The sequence below is a fragment of the Mauremys mutica genome, chromosome 4 (assembly GCF_020497125.1).
Source record: "Mauremys mutica isolate MM-2020 ecotype Southern chromosome 4, ASM2049712v1, whole genome shotgun sequence".
Classification (NCBI taxonomy): domain Eukaryota; kingdom Metazoa; phylum Chordata; order Testudines; family Geoemydidae; genus Mauremys; species Mauremys mutica.
The window spans coordinates 91,105,215-91,122,487 of record NC_059075.1 but is presented as its reverse complement, the minus strand read 5'-3'; the positions used below and the strand labels follow the sequence as shown (position 1 = coordinate 91,122,487).

At 39.3% G+C, this 17,273-nt stretch overlaps 2 protein-coding genes across 8 annotated transcripts in view; one reads left to right on the top strand and one right to left on the bottom strand.

The window, feature by feature from the left end:
• DNAJC24 (DnaJ heat shock protein family (Hsp40) member C24) overlaps window positions 1-7,210 on the bottom strand; it is a 64,179-nt gene extending 56,969 nt beyond the window's left edge. Inside the window, exons 1-3 of one of the 5 annotated variants that reach the window (XM_045016046.1) lie at window positions 7,032-7,147; window positions 4,403-4,530; window positions 3,915-4,057 (exon numbers count right to left, since the gene is read on the bottom strand). In XM_045016046.1, the coding sequence (XP_044871981.1) occupies window positions 3,915-4,022 (108 nt within the window). In that variant the 5' untranslated portion in view covers window positions 4,023-4,057; window positions 4,403-4,530; window positions 7,032-7,147. Of the gene's footprint in view, window positions 1-3,914; window positions 4,061-4,402; window positions 4,531-6,592; window positions 6,699-7,031 lie in introns of those variants that run through there. The other 4 variants (XM_045016045.1, XM_045016049.1, XM_045016047.1 and 1 more) reach the window with 4 other exon arrangements.
• A 64-nt stretch (window positions 7,211-7,274) lies between these two features.
• Window positions 7,275-17,273, top strand: part of DCDC1 (doublecortin domain containing 1) — a 434,351-nt gene continuing 424,352 nt past the window's right edge. For all 3 annotated transcript variants that reach the window (XM_045012463.1, XM_045012462.1, XM_045012461.1), the window contains exon 1: window positions 7,275-7,353. In XM_045012463.1, coding sequence (XP_044868398.1) covers window positions 7,306-7,353 — 48 coding nt within the window. In that variant the 5' untranslated portion in view covers window positions 7,275-7,305. The remainder of the gene's footprint in view (window positions 7,354-17,273) is intronic.

The window sequence follows — 17,273 nt, the reverse complement described above, 5'->3', positions numbered from 1 at the left end:
AGGATGAAACTAGTTCATTATTTTAATTATGTTACAAAATACATTCTCTGCTGTCAGAACAGCATGATTCATCTTTTGAATACCAAAATTCTCCAACATGTAGGAGGCCCCATAATGGAAGGAAGGATACCCAAAGTTTTGTTCGTTTGTTGGTTTGTTTTTTCACATGCAATAGAAGCAGATTTAGATGATTATTTACGTAATGGGTATGCTTAGGAGCTGAGAATTTTCTAATCCTTAGGGTGCAAATTCTCAAATTTAACTAGACATCAACAAAGGCTTTTATAGCAGATATACACAGGCTTTGAAATTATTTTGTAACTATAAAACAAAAGTTGAGACACCAATCTGAGAGCAGTAATACATATACACAATTTTACGCATATGAATAGCCCCATTGACCTCAATGGAATTGCTCACATGTGCACTGTGAGACACATGCATAACTAAGGGACTGGAACCCATGTAGACAAAAGGCACATATCTCCTTCTATTTTGATTAACTTTTTACTTCTGAAAGAAAAAAAACCCTACAATTTGATGATCACTTCAAAAACTAGTTAGAAAAACAAACAAACAGATTGTTTTCCAAATACTTCATGGTACTGGGTCCTTTTCAACCACCCTTCCCCAGTATAGTTTTCTTTAAACTCTGTATGAGACAGGAGCACCACATAAGGTCCAAAGAGGGAAGGTTTGACAGGCACATTGAACATCACATGGAAAGAATGCCCCAAATACAAACATATTCCTACAGTACCATATTACTAACATATACAGCCATAAAAGACTTTTCTGGATTCTAGATTATAAATATTTTTCCAATACAAAGCTATCTTTAACTGATATTTCTTATTGAAATGAAGAAGACTGTACTTAATAATTTAACTAAAGAATTGTACAAGATCTACTACTGCCCTCTTCCATTGTTGCCAGTATGGTAATTTTCTTCATTCCCATGTATGACGCCCTCTGTAGTCCCTTCTTCTATACTTTCTGAATGTATTATATAGCTATCTTAACACTAATCTATATATAACTACTTATGATCCAAAGAGAATCTCAGTGCCCACATGAGTATTTAGTGACACATTTTATACCCTTTCCACATTAAGAAGAAGAGCTTCCTACACACTCCTTGCTCAAATTACATGGATTTTCTTTAAGATTAGGGCACACATTGTAACAGCAGCATATAATTTTCCTGAACAATAATTCCCTTCCAGCAGAAAGGTATCCTATAATATCATCAGGATCAGCATCAACAGGAAGAGAAACCTGATTTTCAGCTAGACGAAGCTTATACATTTGCTGGGTTTATTCTCTGTAAACAGCAATTTTCACATACAGAATAGCTGCAAGCAAATTTGAAAACAACCTGGCAACTCATTTTTGACCCTAAAATACTGGACCAAAAAGGAATTGAAAATTATAGTAACAGGAAAAAAAGGTGTAAAATTTCACTCACTGAATTTATTTCTGTTATTCTAGTTTTATCTTCCTACTTTTAATCTATCACATAGTCATAACCAATATATAATGAGCAGTGCCTTTCCACAGAGTGCAAAAAACTGAGTGGGTTACCTGATAAACAGCAGTACAACCCAAACCCTCTGAATGCATTTATGATTTTATATTATCAAACTAAAATGCATCAGTCTATGAAAAAATGGTTGTAGTTATCACAATATTTCAAAACTAAACATGTCCTGAATATCAACGGACTACAGACCAAATTCAGGCTGCCTTTTCCACATAGCTAGCTAACAGAGCACAGTTTCTGACCTCTGCTCTCACGGTACTTGCAGAGTTTACTCTCTGCAAGTCTTCTACGCAGAGGATGTTTTAGAGTGGACTTGAATTAAATGTCTGCCAAGGAGATGCTATGTGGAACTGTGACAGAGAGAACATATGCTCATATTAATACTTTTTTGCAGCTTTTCTGGATGCCTCTCTCTGTCACAAAAAACTAGATTTTATTTGCATCTGAAGTTTATAAAAGTACAGATAAGAGCCTTTTGTAAACCAGCAGCCAGAACAGTACAAGTTGTATCAGGTTTCAAAATCTCACATTTGATGTTTTTTCTTAAATCTCCAGCTCCTGAAGTCATGTGACTGTGAGAATCTCAGCATTTTAATTTTTTTAAGCAAGTTTCTAGTCTTCATGGTTGCAGGGGAAAGCTTGAAAATCTGAACCCACAACACTCAAAATCCAGAAGGCAAACAAAACATTTATTATTTTAAAAAATTCATGATTTTTAAGCCAATCTCAGATTTTTGAATATCTGGAGATTGTAATACTGTATGTTTTATTATCCAGAAACTGTGTAATGACATGTTTCAGTTAAACACATTTTCATAGTCTAAAACTCCAAAAATAAAACGTAATAAAGGAAAAATAATCAAAATTATAATAAATCATTTTAATCATTCAAAAATACTGACTGCAACATGGATATCTAAGTACAATTTTATTGTCTAGTTATGAAATAATTCTGTTTCTTGAATTAAGTTATAGTTAGGGGGAAAAGTTATATTTTAGAAATTAATCAGTTCTTTTAAGTGAGTTTACCCTTGTGAGTCAATTGTAGCAAATCTACCATATAGCCATGTTTGCTCGCCTTTCTATTACTCTGAAATTAAGGTCAGAGCTGACCTTACACACCACATACTACAAATGTAGAGAAAAATCACCATTCCAGTGACATATGGCATGACCTTCAACTTTCAATAACCTACAAAGTTTACATCTGTATGATCATTCAGAATGCTAATATTACATATGTGCAATTATAAGGGAAATAGTATATGGCAAAAAAGCAAATATTAAACATGAAACAGCAGGGATTATTGGAAGATGACAAAAAGAAAGCATGGACTACGATATTTGCCACTTTCCAGAAAATATTCATAGCAAGATTATTTACAAAATAACAATTGCATCCTCTATAATGCCTGATGCTAGGGACCATTTGCCATTAGACCTATTACAATTACAGAATTTTGGTAATAACTGCAACTGGTATCTGAACCACTGGCTGCCTTATAAACTCCTGGTTTCAGAACAGTATATATAATATTCAACAATTCTTAAAATAACATGAAGTTAAATGTTGTATTCTTATACAGATAACAAAACTTTGCCCTATCCCCATAACTTGGCAAGAAATTTCAGTGTAGGCAGAAGGAAGAATTGCTGTTCACTTGCCACTGTAGCTTCTGAGTGGGAGTTGGCTCTGCTACTCTACTATACTCCTACCACTTCTTTGTGGACAGAAATGGCTAGGGTGTCTGTGTGTGGCTTTATCCCCTACCCGAACCAATCATGCCATTGGAAGGTTTGGAAAACCATAACTGGGCTCTGTAATGAACAATGGGTATATAGGTTTCTGAAATTGTGTATTCACTCAATAAGTAGTGGAACCACATCATTTATAGTACACTTCCACATCCAGTGAAAGTGATTTGGAAGGACTGCAAATTAATTATTTGTATTAACACAGTAATACCCCATATCATGCTAGGCTCTGTACAAACAAAGAACAAAAAGATGGTACCTGCCGTAAAGAGCTTACAAACCAAGTATAAGACAAGAGACAATAGAGTTCAAGGAAACAATGAGACAATAGCAGTAGCAAATGAAATTTGCCTCCGAGAATAAAGTAACTAGGAGTACTTTAAAAAAAAATGAAACTTGCCAGAATTAATCAGTATTAAATAAGAATACCTCTTATTCATCCATCATAAGAAAATCACATGCTCTGGAGCTTCACTTGATAGTTTGAAGAACTACCTACACTCACATACAAAATTATAACATTCATTACACTTGGTTCTATTTATACAGAATTTATAAATTGAAAACAGTAGTTTATTTAAATAATGCAAAAATAAAGTAAGTAAAATATACTTACTAATAATACCAACTTCTGATATTTCTGTTTCAGTTCAGTCAGGTTCTCTGATGGTTCTGCACCCAGAATTCTATACCAGTCTTTTCGTGGTATGTGTTTAAAGGCCATTATGTGACTAGCTAGGAAGTGGCTTCTTTCGAGATCTGCTTAACAAAAGAAATAAGATAGTGTAATGATAATTTAGAGTGCATTTAAAAGAATTATGTGTGAGCAACTTGAAACATGACAAAATATGGGACCATGGGAGAATGTGACTCCACCCGTCAATCCCATCCTAACAATGGCAGGAGGTCACATGCCACAATGCAGACAACTGTTTAACATATGTTTAACATATGCAGCCAAATAGGATTTATTACTTAAAATCAAAGAGGCAGATTTGCCTGTGGCTGATCGATTTATTCTGTTTCTAAGGGAATCATGCCTTGTACATTTCCTATCTCCTTCCCTTTCTGTTGTTCCACCATTTTTTCCTTCCTCATACTGACCTTTTCGCTATAGAAATGTGGGGGGAATCTAAGCAGTCTGGTTTGAGAATTCAATGTGCAACATATCACATGGCCAATATGTCTTCTGCCTTTCCCCAGTATTATTTCTGCCGTTTTGTTCCCCTCTGCTGCACAATGGAACATAGAATCTCACATTATAATCTCAACAATTTAAACAACTAACAAATTAGATACATATTTCTGAAATTTGGATTGATTTAACTTGTTTATGCTGTTTTAACTCCATTTCTAAGTAGAATATAGGAAAACTGACAGGAAAACACAATATACCCTTTCAAATTGTTCAACTACTCAAGTCAAAAGCACATTTAGTTCTGTGACAAGAACATTACAGAAGTCTTTTAAAAAAAAATCCGTTAGCTGTTTTTGGTAGCATCATTGCTATTAAAGTTATACAAACATTTTCCTTTTAAATCAGTAGTTTTACATTTCACTTTTGCTTTTTTTAAATCATGAGGCAGCCTCCCATTCAGTATGTGAGAATTCAATTCAAACACTTCTCCTTTGAGCTAACACACAAAAATACCTGTAATAGTCAAAAATACAGTCAATCATTTTCATAATTCTACAATTACAAAGGTTGTTCCTCACCCAACCAATGCCATTTCCTATTGTTATTAGTAATTCACTTAGATTAATGCCTAAGGATTATTTTGCAAAATTTAAAAGGCCCTGAATTTACTTCTGTCTGAATTATTTTTAACCTACAATTTTTACAAGTAACATATACTTGCTATGCTATAGCAAGGCCATACTTAAAAGATTAGAGAACAAAAATTTTTCAGTTTATTTTGTGCACTGTATTGCACATGTAGGCAATTAAACCTCAATCCAGCAATGAGATCCATGATGACAAGTCAGCCCATGTGCATCACATTGTAGGGCCAGGATCATAATTACCCTTTCTGGTTGTGTGGCATTTTCACAGAACAACTGTTAAATATTTATTTTAAAATACAGAAAAATGTGCTTGTAAAATGAGAAAAAATAGCAATGGGACTCTTGAGCAGATATAGTTCCTAAAAGTACATTTAACTATTTTTTTTAAACTGGCTCAAATTTCAGGTTGATGCCCTTAAAGGAAACATCAAATATTAAAACTTAATTTTAATGATAATGGATAAAAAAGTTATAGTTAGAAGTCTAAATACATTTAGGACCCAAGTTTACAACCAACTCCTTGCCAGCACAGGCATTTATATGGAACTAACTGCAAGATTGGGACCACTGTCAGGAATCTTTCAACTAAGTGAGATCTCAGCTCTGTGGTAAAACACAAATATTTTACAGGACCACCCATACTTATACCATTTTTCAGAAACATCTTCCGATCACAGCCACTAAATTTGAGCACTCAAAATTTTCTTAACATGGAAGGGAAGAATTTTTTATGGTACCTTCCCAGAAATTAACATACATTTAGAGAGTGAGATTGCTGGCTATCCTCTTTTAGGGAAAGTTGTACATAATGGGAAAAATCTCTCTCTTTTACATAGCACCTATCACCTTGAAGGATCCCAAAACGTTTTTCAAGCTGGAGCACAGATACAAGCAACCCCTTCCGCTTTTGTGCAAGAAACAGATCTAATTTCTCTCCTATGACATAACGTGAGCTGAAAATGTCTTTGCCATGAGCTAAGGGTGCAGCTACACTTGAAATAACAAATCATGCTTTGGCACATATTGCAGAGTCTAATGCAGACAAGAAATAAAGTTTGTGGGTAACAAAATCTCAAACTTCATTGCACCGTGACCCCCTTCTGACAACAAAAATTACTACACAAGCACAGGAAGAGGGACAGAAGTCTGAGCCCACCCGAGCCCTTTGCCCCACGTGAGGGGGCCAAAGCTTGAGCCCCAACATTCCAGGTGGAGAGCCAAAGCTGAAGTCAAGGGCTTCAGCCCCAGGAAGGGGGGGGGGGGCTATAACTTGAGTCCTGCAACCCAGGGCTGATGACCTGGGCCTCAGCAAGTCTAAGCCAGCTCTGGCGACCCACTTTGGGATTCCAACCCACAGTGTGAGAACCACTGATCTACAGCTAATGCTATTCATACTGTTGCCAACACTCCAGGATTGTCCTGGAGCCTCCAGGAATTAAAGATTACTCTTTAATTAACGATTATGTCATGTAAACCCCCAGGAATACTCCCAACCAAAAAATTGCCAACCCTAGCTATTCAGGAGCCAAATAAAATACATAAACCAAAAGGGAACAAGGCACTCAGGAAGCACAAGAGCATCCACACAAAGTCACGCCCTTTGTCTTCCCTAGGGAAGAAGTGTGTGTACTGTGTCCTGTGTTTAACACAACCCGGTAGAACCCCAGGCCTTGCCCGCACGTACAGCGCAGTAATTACCGCTGAATACCGCCCCCTCCCCGCCTTCACCCCCGCGCGGACAAGGCCGTTGCAGGTTTCCAGGTAACCCAGGTGAAAAGTGCAGCTGCCGGCTCCGCACTAGCTGGAAGGCGGGTGAGCACCAGGGAGTCCCGAGCCGAGCCTGGTTTCAGACACGCAGGTCCCTTGTCGGGCGGGTCTGAGCCCAGCGCCGCTGCCCCGGGGGGCGCGAGACAGGGTGCGGTGCGGTGCGGTCACCCCCCGGCCTTACCTCCGCGGCGGCGGCGGCGCCGACCCAGCCAGAAGCGCGACTTCAGGCGGCGGCGGCGGCAGCTTCCGCACGGGACAGCCTGGTGCCCCAGCAATAGCCTCCGAAAGAAACACGCTGCTCTCAGTCGGGCCGGGACGAGAGCCCCGCACCCCGGGCAGGGCGCGACGGGGGCGGTGTTAGAACCCCAGCGCCGCCGAGGGGCTGTTTCCAACCGGGCACTAGTGGCGAAGGCACCAACCGGAAGTGGAGCCCTGCCTGGGCTGACGCTGTCTCCATGGCGACAGAGGGAGCTTCAGATCCGCCAGAACGGCTGCAACGCCCAGTAAGTAACTGGGACCCCCGTCCTCAGCGGGGCGGCCGGAGACCCCGCAACACTCCTTCGGGCCGCCACAACTCTCCTCTCCAACTGTCTGCTACGCCCATGGGCACCGGTCCCCAGGAGCGGCCAGAGCCGGAAGCCCCGTGGCTCAACACCCTCCACCGCCCCAGTTCAGGGCGGACGCATCCTCCTGTGGGTCCCACACCCGGGGGCACCTGACTTAAAACCCTCTCGCTTCCCCAGAAAGTTACCTCTTCCCGTAGCCAGAGCCCGCCCCCACTTCCCGGCCAGCCTACCCCAGCCAGTCCCTAGAGATCAACTCACAGACTTTAAGGTCAGAAGGGACCATTATGATCTTCTAGTCTGACCCCCTGCACATACAGGCCACAGAATCTCTCCCACCCACTCCTGGAACAAGCCCCTAACCTATGTCTGAGCTACTGAAGTCCTCAGCTTGTGGTTTAAAGACTTCAAGGTGCAGAGAATTGTCCAGCAAGTGACCCATGCCCCACCTTGCAGAGGAAGGTGAAAAATCCCTAGGACCTCTGCCAATCTGCCCTGGAGGAAAATTCCTTCCTGACCCCAAATATGGTGATTAGCTAAACCCTGAACATATGGGCAAGACTCACCAGCCAGACACCCAGGAAAGAATTCTCTGTAGTAACTCAGATCCCACCCCATCTAACATCCCATCACAGGCCATTGGGCATATTTACTGCTAATAGTCAAAGATCAATTAATTGCCAAAATTAGACATGATCTTGCATGCTATAATGATTCATGTGACCATATACACTATATATCCTTAGGCCCCCCACTATCATAGGAACTAACCATCCCAGACAGGGACATGAGGTCTCTGGACTAGTACTGGCCGTGTGAGAGAAATGTATCTTTTCTAGTGAGTGCCTGATCCTTAATTATCTTTAGCTAGCAACTGGCAAATGCCAGGCGTGTGTTGCTATGTAACAGATGGGGAAAGCAATGGGCGTTGTCCATCTTTACAAAATCAAGAGTTTAGACCCAGCTCCTCAAAGATAGTTAGAAACTCATCCCTCACACTCCCTCTGCTTAAAGTGTTCTGAAAAAAGTGTGTGGGAGGGGGGAAATATCATACCGACAGGTCTGCCGAGGTGAAATTCAATACAGATAAGTGCAAAGGACTTCACTTAGGAAGGAAAAATCAACTGCGTAACTACACAATGGGGAATAATTGTGTAGGCAATCTGGGAGTTATAATGGATCACAAATTGTATAGGAGTCAACAGTGTGATGCAGTGGAGAAAAAGGCTAATATCATTCTAGAGTGTATTAACAAGAGTGTCATATGTAAGACACAGGAGGTAATTGTCCTGCTCTATTGCAGTGGTGAGGCACCAGTTGACCCACACTCTGAGTTGTGGACAAATTGGAGAGCATCTAAAAGACAGGAACAAAAATGATAAAAAGGTAGAAAACCTTGACCTATGTGATTTAAAAAAAAAACTGGGCATGTTTAGTCTTGATAAAGGTGATCATTCCTCAAGGTAGGACAAGTAGTAATGGGAGCAGCATGGGAGATTTAGGTTAGCTATTAGGATACACTTTCTAATTATAAGGGTAGTTAGGCTCTGGAATAGGCTTCCAAGGGAGATTGTGGAATCCCCTTTATTGAAGTTTTTAAGAACAGGTTGAACAAACAACTGTCAGGGAAGATCTAGGTTTACGGTCCTGCCTCAGTGCAAGGGGGCTGGACTAGATCAGTGGTCCATGTACCCCTCAGGGTATGCAGCGGTCTTCCAGGGGGTACATCAATTTGTCTAGATATTTGCCTAGTTTTACAACAGGCTAAATAAAAAGCACTACTGCAAACTAAAATTTCATAGAGACTATGACTTTTTTATCCTACTCTATAATATACACTGAAATGTAAGTACAATATTTATATTCCGACTGATTTATGTAATAATTATATAATAAAATCAGAAAGTAAGAATTTTTTCAGTAATAGTGTGCTGTGACACTTTTGTATTTTTATATCTGAGTTTATAAGCAAGTAGTTTTTAAGTGAGGTTTAACTTAGAGGTATGTAAGACAAATCAGACTCCTGAAAGGGGTACAGTAATCTGGAAAGGTTGAGAGCCACTGAACTAGATGATGTCTTGAAGTACCTTCCAGTCCTACAGTTCTGTTATTCTATCATCTGGAAGTAGCCGCTGTCATAAAAAACGTGCTTAAAATTCACCGCTCAGTGACCCAACTCAATATAAAATTTTGATTTTTTTCTAGGTGTGCAATGGGCGTTGTCCATCTTTACAAAATCAAGAGTTTAGACCCAGCTCTTCAAAGATAGTTAGAAACTCATCCCCCACACTCCCTCTGCTCATCCCCCACACTTCCCCCCATATACTTTAAATACTGCCCCGTCCCAGTTCCCTCTGGTTGGTAGATCTTTTTACCAAGCCAGAGGCGCCTGTTCTCTCAGCCAAGCCACCATAGTAAAGTGCTGCAAGATTAGATTTTAGATTAGAAGGTTGGGCCCTGCTGGCTCAGCCAGATTCTTATTAGACAAAGGCAAAAAGAGAGGTAGAAGGAATAAAGTAGGGATGGAAATGAAGACAGAGGATTGGGATTGAGGGAGCAGGATCCTCAGAGTCACATTTTATGAATTGCTCACCATATGGCCATGAAAACGGTGATGTCTTCTAGTTCCCTCTCCCTATCTCTGCTGATAGGAACATCTTTTAGTATTAGGAAAAAGATGCATGTGCCTCGGTGGTAAATCCCTGAGCCCCAGTTTGTGGTGGCAGCTGTGATGGTGATGATGCTCCAGTCTCCTGACCAAACTCAGAGCTTACTGCCATTCTCTCAGCTGAGCAAGGTAGCAAGTATTTCTTAGAAAGTAACTATCCAAAAGGAGATGGCATCCTCATTTAAAGTAAATCTGAAAATCAACACAAGTTTTTGATCATTCATAGACCTTTCCTCATATTAGTCCAAACAAATTTAGTTCACACAGTTTGCTTGAGTTTGCATTCTGCTTTCTTTTTTTGATCATTCTTTCAACAACAATATGTTCAGAGGTTAACCCCCATACTGTTGCCAATTTTAGGCATCACACTTTAAGAAAGATTTGAACAAATTGGAGAGAGTCCAGAGGAGAGAAAAAAAATAAAAAATAAGATGTTTAGCAAGTGTGGCCTATGAGAAAAAGTTGAAAAAACTGGGCATGTTTAGTCTAAAAAAAGAAGGTTAAGGCAGGATGTGATGATAGTCTTCAAATATGTAAATGATTGTTAAATGACCTCTGAGAATAGGACCAGAATTGGTCAGTTTAGTTTGCAGCAGGGGAGATTTACTTAAATATTAGGGGAAAAAGTAATTATAAGGCCAGTTAAGCACTGGAACAGCTTACCTTGGGAGGTTGTGGAATCCCCATTACTGGAGGTTTTTAAGAACAGGTTGGACAGACACCTGTCAAGGGTGGTTTAGGTGTACTTCATCCTGCCTCAGCACAGGGGATGGACTAGATGACCTATTGAGGTCCCTTCCCGTTCTACATTTCTATTATTCTAAGCCAGGCTGTGCTGCCATTGTGCAAAGGAGAGATATTGTGAAGAGCTGGCAATATGGCCATTGGGGTTGTCCTGTGACCATTAATGGGGGTTAGGTAGATTGTCAGCACACCGAAGACAGTGCCATCTTGCTATAGTCACATAATGTAATGCAGACAGTATAGATGCAAGTGGCTTTACGGTTACATGGGGAAAATATCTATCATCTGACCTACAAGTTCATTCCAGAACTAAGAATCAAGGTGAGTTCCTTCTGTCTTAGGTATTGTAAAAAGGCTTCTGCGCGGTAAAATTCTGTCCTTTTCTATACCTGTGTAATAAAGAGTAAAACTGGCCCTGTAATAAAAACTTGAAATGCAGTACATGAGCAGGTGTAACACAAGGCAGAAATGCCCTGCAAATGCAATTTAGGAAACAATTCTTTTGATGAGGCATGAGCCACAAGAGAATCCAGATCCCTCTCTTAGAGCAGTGTTGGTTTCTGCAGAGCTAACAGGAGTAAAAAAAGTAAACATTATTTTTTCACTAAAGTCTCTGTAAATTAACTCACGCTTCATAAAAGATACAGTCACTTTTCAGAGAAGAATTATACTGTAAATATAGTTGTTAAAATTTCTGTATAGCCTATACATGCAAGACAAGGTATTTCTCTCTTAAGGCTAGATCCTCCAAATGTGGTCTCCTGTGGTACGTTGCTGTCCCTGCACAAAGATCAGTTAAATTCAATCCATCAAGGTCAGTTTGCAGGATCGAGCTTTCAGGCCCCAATCCTGCAAGCTGTTTCACACAGGGTTCGCCCATATGGAATTCACTGCAGAATTGGAGCCTAAATATAGTTCAAACCCAGATGAGCATAATCTCAGAGACTTTAGACAGAAATTATGAGGGCTTGCTGTCCAAAGAATAGGTTTACTCATCATATTTTATTTAATATATCATTACAGAAAATAAAGTGTAAAACAGAAGCTTTTCATTATGTATTAATTCAGGAAGAAATGTGGTACTTTTACATTTAGTAAAAACCAAGTCAGTATCTTTTGTAGATTTTTAAAATATTATTTCAGGGGTTACAGAAGAGGACATGCAGACTGTGAGGCAAAATAAGTTTACATTTTGCTGCAAGGTCCCTAGTTTCAAGGACACTCCATTGCTGATTTCCATGCAGTTCCAGTCAAATTAAAAATAGGGTATTTGGGTTTTTAACTGAATTAAGCATGAAAATAAATAGTGCAATCCACTCTGTTGTTATTTCTTGTTGCTCCCACATTTTTGAATTACATTAGCTTTTTTATTAACAGTTCATAATTGCATTATAGAAGCTGTTGTTAGGAAGCATTGGATTTTGACTGTTGGGTAGGGAACAGTTTGAGCTTTTAGCACCCATGTGGGTTTGGGAGGTGATTTAAGTTCTTGACACACAGAAGGCAGTTGAGGTTTTTGACAATGGGAAATTAATCTCTTATTTTCCTCTGTTCCTTGAAGGAAGAATTGGAAATTTTCTGAAAATGTTGTGGGGCTTGAACAGATTGTTGGGGAATTTGAACCATATTCCTCATTGCCCACATCCCAATATCCACCCTTGTATCAAAAAACTATTGTAATATAATCACATTTGCTTGGTGTTTCTGAGAAAATAATCAACAATGAAATAATTAAATTATCATTATTTAGATTTAGATTTCAGAGGTAACACCCAGTTGAAAAGAGCTGTACACTATCATATAGCTGATCCTGCAATTCTGAGCAATCTCAAACTACATTTGCTACAATGGAAGTGGAGGGCACTAAACAGGTTGTAGGATTGTGCAAGTAGAGCCTCTGTTACAGTCTGTGTGTTTGCAGACTTAAGAAGACACCATTACATCACTTTGCATTTAGTGCACCTTTGGCGGGTTTTCCTCCCGGCTATGAGGCCTAAACATTAATTTAAAAAAAAAAAATGCAACTTCACATTCTGCTTTTCAATTCTGTTAACCCGTGTGCACTTTATTTCAGAATGAGAGGGAGTAAATGCATTATAAGCATAACAAAATATCTATTGAACTCTGAAGTCAATGAGATTTTGAATGGATAGAACAAGTTGTAGGATAGGGGCCTTACTCTCACTCCCCTGCACTTTCAACTGTCTGTCAAATAATTGAAACAAAAATAGGCTATTTGATTCTGTAACAATCTTTGTAACAACTACAAATTATAAAAACTATGTAAAGGGGGGCACACTAAAGTTTTCTCAGCTCTGGACCTTTTAATATGCATGTTGTTCTCACCATCTCTTTTGGGATTCTTTCTTATGCCTTTTTTTACACATTCAGATCTATTGTTCAGTTCATTTAATTGCTGTGATAGACCCCAACCCTTAAATTGAATCTGCACATTCAAGTCAGTAGTGCTCTACACAAACATAAGCATCCATCCACATGATCTGTGTGTAAGATCAAAGGCTCTGATCCAAAAAGGGACTTCGTCCCAGATTTCTAAAGGTATTTAGATGTTGGTGTGCTCTGTGTTTCAATGCCTAACTGAGCTAGGAGCCTAAATTTCATTTTCAAAAGGTATTTAGGCAATTAGGAGCTAAAATCCCATTGAAAGTCTATGGAATTTAGATTTTTAATTTTTTGGAGCCTAGAAAATCATTGGTATAACAATGGGATGCACAATGCCTGAGTTAGGCATCCTTTACAATGAATGGTGAGAGATAGTTGCCTAAGAATGTGATCCACAAAAATCATCACGCTAGGCAGGGTGCCACCTAAGTTATCCTATGTGAGATACTGATGAGAGGGGTTTGTGCTAAGCCTTGCCCCTCTTACACAGTTAGGCACCTAAATCTGGGTTGCAGGGAGGCACCTGTCTTTGCTAGCAATCCACAATCAGGAACCCCTCTTCTACAGTCAGGCATCTTAGGCACCTATGCTATTCCTCGTGAGAATGAGTTAACTGGCCTCACTCCACATAAAACAGCTGGAGGAGGAGGCGCTGGTACTGCTAGTGCCCACCTTATAACTTTTAGTCCAGTGGTTAGCATGCTTATCTGGGATGTGGAAGACCTGGGATCTCCCACATCTGGATGGGGAAGAAAGGATTTGAACAGGGGTCTCTCACCCCTTAGGAGCAGTCTCTGATCACTGAGCTGTGGGACATTCTAATGTAGGTCTTCCTAAATCTCTGGTGTTGAAACTGTTCCACTGTATATAAATAATAATGAGTCATTGGAATAGGAGGACTGGACTCTGGGTATTCTACCTCCCAGCTGGGTGCCCTAACCATCAGGCTACAGAGCCATTCTTACTCTTATGCTCTGTGACCCAGTGACTCTTTAAAGTATTTATCCATGGTTCAAGAGGAGATTTTCAGGGAGCCCCATATCAGAATATCTTCTTCCTACCAGGCAGACTGGGGACTTGAATCTGGGTTTCCCACATCCCAGGTGAGTATGCAAACCACTGGATAAAAAAGGATAAACTGGGTAGTACCACGAGCTGGATTTTGAATGGCTTCTGAGCATGCCTACCTTTTGTTCTTCTAAAACGGTGACCTCCTAATAAAAACATCTTTGACTGGACCCTCCTCCCTGTTAAACCAGCTAGAAACAAGCATCCAGATTTTCTAAGGAAGAACCGTGGCCCAGATACTCGAGGGTATTTAGGCACCTAACTCCCATTGATTTCAATGGGAATTGGGATTCTACGAGGATCTGGGCCTTTGACTCTCTTATAAAAGCATGGCAACAAGGAGGAACTTCCTCCACAGCACCATCCTTCCTTCTGGACCATACAGGGTTTGCACTGTGGGAGGGCCAAGGAGAAGTGGACAGGGTTGTGGGGAATGAACATCATGGAAATAAGCCAGAAAAGATAAAACAAACTGGAATTGTTTGTCTGGAATTCTCCTAGCCTATGTCATTCACAACCAAAGGTTTGCTAGCAGTGGTGCAAAGCAGTATTGCCACCACAAACATTCAAAAATGATGAATCAGGCCCCCCAACAGTATGAAATTGACTTAAAAATCGTGAGATGTTAAAGAAATTGGGTTCTATTTATTAGCCATCCAGGTTTTTTTTGAGCCTGAAGATTGAACTTGGGTCATATTTCCTAGTTTTACTTCTCAATCATGAGGGTTAGAAACTTACTTTTTTAAAACATAAAAGCAAAAATTCTCATGTAATCACTTTTCTCCAGGAGCTGGGGCTTTGAATATCATGAGACTTCTAATAAAATTGCACACATTGGCAACACTGGCAAAGCACAGGGCCTGGGCCTCTAATGATCTCTGTGAAGGGAACCTTATGGAGACTTCCTCTATGGGAACCCCATTCTGTAGGTGTGGACAGGACAGCATGATCTGGGCCATAGAAAGTAATATATATTTTATTAAGAATATATTGTAGATTTTTTTAATGGTTATCATTAGTTATTGTAAAAGAGCATGATATGGGAGAAAATTAAACAATTGTTTTGTTAAATGACATACCATTATAGACTGAGGTATTGTTAGAAATTGCTATCTGGTAAGGATACATAATTTGAGTTAATATAGAATAATCCAGATCCATGCTGAAATTGTAGTTATTGTAAAAGAGCATGATATGGGAGAAAATTAAACAATTGTTTTGTTAAATGACATACCATTATAGACTGAGGTATTGTTAGAAATTGCTATCTGGTAAGAATACATAGTTTGAGTTAATATAGAATAATCCAGATCCATGCTGAAATTGTGTGAATATTTTTTGGTTCAAACAATTAATATTTTTAATAGAGAGATTTTATTGAAGATTGTGACTTTTTATCATGCTGCATTGTGATAGAAGAGTAAGAGAATATGTTTGAAGGCTAGGGGTTTGCAATTTACTCAAGATGCGGAAATTAATTGAATTTAAAGTTTGTGTTTTATTGGGCCAATAAAAGATATGTATAAACGATGTACTTTGCCCTTTTAATTTACATTCTTCACAACCTGATGAGAGTTCTAAAATATTCCAAGTATCCCTACATTTGTATCTTTGGTAAATAGCCTGCGTTTTCCAAGCTGCCATTTAAGGTTATTAGATTATTTTTGTTTTTGTAATTTTGTTTGTGTTGGTTTTATATTTGTTGTACATGTGCATAAAAAGGAATAGCAAGAATACCGATAAATAGATGTAAAGGAACAGCGTTGGTTGTACAAAATATGAAAAGACAGATCTTTCTGAAATATAGAGACTCTGGATTATTTACGACCCTGTACAAAAAGGCTCTCAAGACAAGGAGGAAATAAAATATGTATGCTTTGAGGAATTAGAAATTTGATAGAAAATTTTTATAGCTGAAGAGCTAAAAAGTGTATTTCATTCCTGTGGCCCAAATTACGGAAAGCACTTAAGTGTGTCCATCCCTGTTCAAGCGACCACGTGCTTAACTTTATGCATGTGATTTAGTACAGTCCTTAATAGGGTTGCTTTCCTGATTCTTGACCTATAAACCAAAATCTTTTCATATTTATTTAAATTATTATTTACTGATGTAAGGCCATATCCTGCTCTCCACTCATCCAGGCAGTCCCATTGACTTCAGAATGAGCAGGATTAATAGATTCATAGAGTTTAAATCCTAATCTGACCTCCTGTATATCACGTCATTAAATTTCTCCCTGTTACCCCATATTGAACCTAATAACTTGTGTTTGACTAAAGCATGTCTTCAAGAAAGGCATCCAATCTTGATTTGAACACATCAAGAGATGGAGAATCCACCACTTCCCTTCATAGTTTGTTCAAATGGTTAATCACCCTTGCTGTTAAAAGTCTGTATATTTGAATTTGTCTGTCTTGAACTTTCAGCCATTGGTTCTTGTTATGCCTTTCTCCACTTGATTAATGAGCACTTTAGTACCTGGTATTTTCTCCCTGTGATATTCTGTAGTCAAGTCACCTCTCAGTCTTCTTTTCGATATGACTGAGCACTTCTCTCTAAGACTCTCTAAGGCATTTTGCCAGACCTTAAATAACTGTTGTAGCTCTTTTCTGCACTTGCTCTAATTTCTCAACATTCTTTTTACAATATGGATGCCAGAACTGCTCGTAGGATTTCAGTATTAGTCTCACCACTGGGATTTCTGGCCTACTGCTTTCAATGTGACTGTTCTTTTCTGAGTAAGGGGAGCAGGATTTTTCCCCGAACTGGCTTTTCCATTACATCTATAGTAGACAGTTCAGTCAAACAGTTCGTATTGGAAGTGCTGAATCCTGATTTCCCTCTCCTGAAAATGACTCTTTTGTCTACCACAATAGACAACTATTTGTAATCAGTATTGCATAAAGTTAGATCAATGAGTATGCCAAGATTAAGTGAGGGTTGTTCATCAGGCTGCAGAAAACCCTTGGAAGATGT